Below are 5,000 nucleotides of genomic sequence, written 5' to 3'. Positions count from 1 at the left end.
CGATTTCTTGTATGTGGAAGATCGACGACCAAAGACTTCTTTTAAATGGAAGTTCGACGAAGATGAACTTATAAGTGGGAGCTCGATGTCGAAAGACTTAAAAGTGGAAATTTGGCGACGAAAGACTTCTTATAAGTGGGAGTTCGATGACGAAAAAAGTCATAAAAGTAGAGGATCAAAGACGAAAACATTATATATAAGATGAAGTTCAACGATAAAAAGTTCAGAAAATTGGAAGACCCTCGAGGAAAAAAAAAAAACATTTACGTGGGAGTCAAACGAAAAAAAAAATCCCATAAGTGAGAGTTCGACGAAGCGAAAAAAAAACTTCCTCTAATACTTGACGCAAAAAAATGCTAAAGTTTGGTCCCACAGCAACCGTTATCGAGACGCGTTTTACTAAGCAATCAGAAACCGGTTACCCCTTAAGTGGACAGGAAACAAAGTGGACCAAACGGCGTGAACAATTTCGCCCGATTTATTCTCCGTATCCGAATGCCTCTCAATCTGTTACACATTCCTTAATATCCTTTTATCCGACATTTCTACGAGGAGATTCTGAGTGAATCAAGTGTAATAGAAATGAAATCGACTTCATGGATCAAGAAAGAGAGAGATGGAGAGGGAGGGAGGGAGGGAGGGAGGGAGGGAGGGAGGGAGGGAGGGAGGAGGGAGAGAGAGAGAGAGAGAGAGAGAGGAGAGAGAGAGAGAGAGAGAGAGAGAGAGAGAGAGAGAGAGAGAGAGAGAGAGAGGGAGGGAGGGGGGAGAGAGAGAAAGAGACATGGACAGAGGCAGAGACACACAGACAGAAAGAAAGAGAGAGAAAGAGACCGATACAGAGACAAAAAGAAAGAAAAAAAACTCAAGATGGGATTAAAGGTGAAGGTTGTCGGGCGAATTCCCTCAAGAGAAGTGAACTGATGCAAAACAAGAGCAAATTCCTTTAACAGACGTGAACGAGAGAAAGATTCCTCAAAACTTCTTGAGGAAACTGTCTTTCTTGCTGAATGGGGAAGACGCTTCAGAAAACTTCATTCATGGGGAGTTTGTTATTGTTTTTGTTTTTGTTTGTTTGTTTTTTCGTCGCGGTTCTATTATCTTCTTTCGTTTATTTTTTTGTCTTGTTTTGTTTTCTTTTACAATTTTCTTTTTTTTTCTTTCTTCCTTTCGCTTGATTTTGGAAGAAATTCCCGGTATCTTATTAAACAAAGAAAATTTTGAATACATATATTTCATTACAACGGTTTCAATCTGGGTCGGAGACTTCAATTAATAATAATAATAATAATAATAATAATAATAATAATAATAATAATGATAATGATAATAATAATAATAATAATAATAATAATAATAATAATAATAATAATAATAATAATAATGATAACAATAGTAACAATTATCATAAGAAGAAAAAGAATAAGAATAAGAATAGTAGTCATAGCAATAATAACAGTAATAGTAATAATAAAATAACAATAATATTAATAATAATTATAATGACAATAATAATGATTATAATAAAAAGAATAATAACAATAATAAGAATAATGATAATTATAAAATAACAACAACAACAACAATAATAATAATAATAATAATAATAATAATAATAATAATAATAATAATAATAATAATAATAATAATAATAATAATAATAATAATAATAATAAAAATAAAATAATAAAGTAAAGAGAAAAAGAAAAAGAAAACGCAGAAGAACGAAAAAATTATGGCACCTGCAAAAAGACGATCTCGATGAGCGATTCAACATACACGCGTAATCTCATAAGGTAATGAACTGCCTCCGATCCTCCAGATTTCCTTTGTAAACATACGAGGAGAAGAAATTGTCTTCCAGAATTGTCTAGCGAATCTTATATTTTTTATTTTTTTATTTATTTATTTATTTATTTTATTTATTTATTTTTATTTTTTTTTTGACTCGGTGAAACTGGGTGCGAACATCCTCGTATAAAAAGAAAAAGAAGAAGAAGAAAAAAAGTTTTCTTATATTTGAAAAAAAAAAAATCTTTCTCTTTTTTCTTCGAGGAAAGCTTCAACTTAAATACTTCAGCGTGATTCAACAGCCTCTTGTTCGTAAATTGCATTTGCATATTTATTACACTGATTTTGTCCAACTCATGACATTAATTCAAGGGAGTGTTTCCTGGACACGAAAGAAACTCTTCTAAAAAAAAAAAACAACGAGAAACCAGTTGCTTTTTAAGACTTAAGATTGTTCATTTAAGTTTATTTAACTCTTTTTACAGACAACTACGAGTCAAATATGATCTTACGAAGAAGAGTTTACAGAAAGGCCTCGTAAGGTTGAGTCTTCATCTAAAGACAGAGAGAAGAAGAATTATTTCCAAGAAAAACAGACACATGAAATAACTATAGAGTCAGATCTTAGAGAAGGACAAACTGGCAACTCTGTCTAGGCTCTGGAGGAGTCCGATTCCTCATATGAAAATAAAGATTTATATGATAAGGATAATGTGGTGTAAAGTGATATATAATGTAAAAGTATAAAAGTATAAAGAAAAGCAAAAAGCAGATAAGTAAACATAAACATTAAGTACCAGCTGATTAGAATAGTGCTAAATAAATAAGATAAGGAGAGAAAAAGCGAATCGGAGAACTCCAAAGTCTGGGACGAGTTGCCAATTATTCAATTCCTGAAATAAGACGAAATATAGTATGGCACATTGAAGCCAAGCGTTACAAAGCTGAGAGAAACACCGCATCATATACTGCTTGCCGATGACGTACCAGGCTACATATATATAGAAATTTAAATAGATCAATTTACCTGTATCTGTCACAGCTAAACTTTGCGTTGATCCATCAAGATCTCCAGCTGAAATGATAAAAGAAAATAATGCTATTAAATTAACCCACCTAGATCCCCAGCTGAAAGGGGGGAAAATAGTAATAAAAAGTAAAATAATAATGATAATAATAATTTAGTTAAATTCATATTTAAATTCATAGGTATAAAACATAATACAATGTACCATATCCCATATGCTAATGGCTCCCCGCCTTTCATTTTACCATATATGTGTATATCAGCTCAATGAATATCATTAGGTTTCCGCAGGGAGGGAATGCCCGGAGGGGAATCGTGCTATTTCCCCTTTGAACCAACTCTTTCGGACCGATATCCCTTTGTGGTGGATAACAGGCTTAGAAAAGGTGTGTGTGTGTGGGGGGGGGGGGGTTAGTCTTAATACACAAATGATTCGAATAACATTAGCTTCATTGTTATACATAGCGGATCTTAGGATTTTTTCATTCTTTTTATTACCATTTTTTATAAACCTTATTTGCTTGTAATTTATATGGTTACCCTTTTATGGATTTACCTACATGTAGTCCCCCCCCCCAACTCCCCTCCTCCCGGTTGAAATTTTTCCCTTGGGTGAAATTTCTCTGTGTTAATAACTGCTGGAAGTAAGGTTATATATGCTGTTGCTTCATAACATTACATGCATTTTTTAATACATTTTTTGGTTTATTTTTCTTTCTTTTTTATTTAGAACACACACATGTGTGTGTGTGTGTGTGTGTGTGTGTGTGTGTGTGTGTGTGTGTGTGTGTGTGTGTGTGTGTGTGTGTGTGTGTGTGTGTGTGTGTGTGTGTGTTTGTGCGTATGTGTGTGTGTGTGTGTGTGTTTGTGCGTGTGTATGTGTACATACATATAAACATATATATATATATATATATATATATATATATATATATATATATATATATATATATATATATACACACACACACACACACACACACACACACACACACACACACACACACACACACACACACATATATATATATATATATATATATATATATATATATATATATATATATATATATATATGTATGTATGTATGTATGTATGTGTGTGTGTATGTTTGTGTGTGTGTGTGTATGTGTGTGTGTGTGTGTGTGTGTGTGTGTGTGTGTGTGTGTGTGTGTGTGTGTGTGTGTGTGTGTGTGTGTGTGTGTGTGTGTGTGTGTGTGTCTGTACATATTCATGTATGTAAGTGTACACAAACACACAAACGCGCGCGCTCACACGTTTATATGTATTTATGCCCATGCATACATCCTTATATGTGTGTGTGTGTGTGTGTGTGTGTCTGTATATCTATGAGAGCATGTTTAGATTTTTTTCTTTTTTTTAACACCACACACCGAGGACAAAGTCGGCCCCAACTCACCCAAGAGATTGGTCCTCTGAGTCAGCACTTTCGAATAGACAAGAAGGTCGCCCGGACAGATCTGCATGGGTGGGATGACGACGATGCTGGACCGGCGCTTGTTCCGTGCCAAGTTGCTGTCATTGCACCTGCAACGGGAAAGAATCGGTTGGCGGACGGCTGTTGCGAAGGGGGTGCGGGATGCGGTTTGCTGATGTGTTGGAAGGAGGAGTGGGTGAGGAGGGGAAGGAGGGAGGGTGAGAGGGAGAGGGAGATGGTAGGATGAAGGGAGAGGGAGAAAGTGGGATGGAGGGAGGGAGGGAGAGGGAGAAAGTGGGGTGGAGGGAGGGAGAGGGAGAAAGTGGGGTGGAGGGAGGGAGAGGGAGAAAGTGGGATGGAGGGAAGGAAGGAGGGAGGGAGAGGGAGAAAGTGGGATGGAGGGAAGTAAGGAGGAAGGTATGGAGGGAGATAGATGGATGGAGATAGATGGATTTTATTTTTGATGGCGGGAGAAGGATCGAGTGGGATTTAAGAGAGAAAGAGAGAGGGAAAGAAGGAGGAAGGATGAAAAGGGAGAGAGAGAGAGTGGAAGAAAGAGGTGGGGGATAGAGAGAGAGAGAGAGAGAGAGAGAGAGACTGGCCAACATACATAGACATGGAAAAGAGATAGATAATAATTTATCTAATTGCTTTTCATATATTACCAAATATCTAAAGACATTTCTCAATTATAATTTATCACAAATACCGTTGGAAATGGGAAACAGCTGAGGAAAAGAATACGAA

General features: G+C 35.9%; 1 protein-coding gene across 1 annotated transcript in view; it reads right to left on the bottom strand.

Moving 5' to 3' along the window:
* LOC113824814 (pleckstrin homology domain-containing family G member 7) overlaps nucleotides 1–5,000 on the bottom strand; it is a gene marked incomplete at its 5' end in the record, with an annotated part of 107,075 nt that overhangs the window by 51,853 nt on the left and 50,222 nt on the right. Inside the window, 2 exon segments of the mRNA XM_070118989.1 lie at nucleotides 2,816–2,863; nucleotides 4,236–4,363. Of these exon segments, the coding sequence (XP_069975090.1) occupies nucleotides 2,816–2,863; nucleotides 4,236–4,363 (176 nt within the window).

The sequence above is a fragment of the Penaeus vannamei genome, chromosome 43, assembly GCF_042767895.1.
Source record: "Penaeus vannamei isolate JL-2024 chromosome 43, ASM4276789v1, whole genome shotgun sequence".
Classification (NCBI taxonomy): Eukaryota; Metazoa; Arthropoda; class Malacostraca; order Decapoda; family Penaeidae; genus Penaeus; species Penaeus vannamei.
This window is presented reverse-complemented; position numbering and strand designations above follow the sequence as displayed.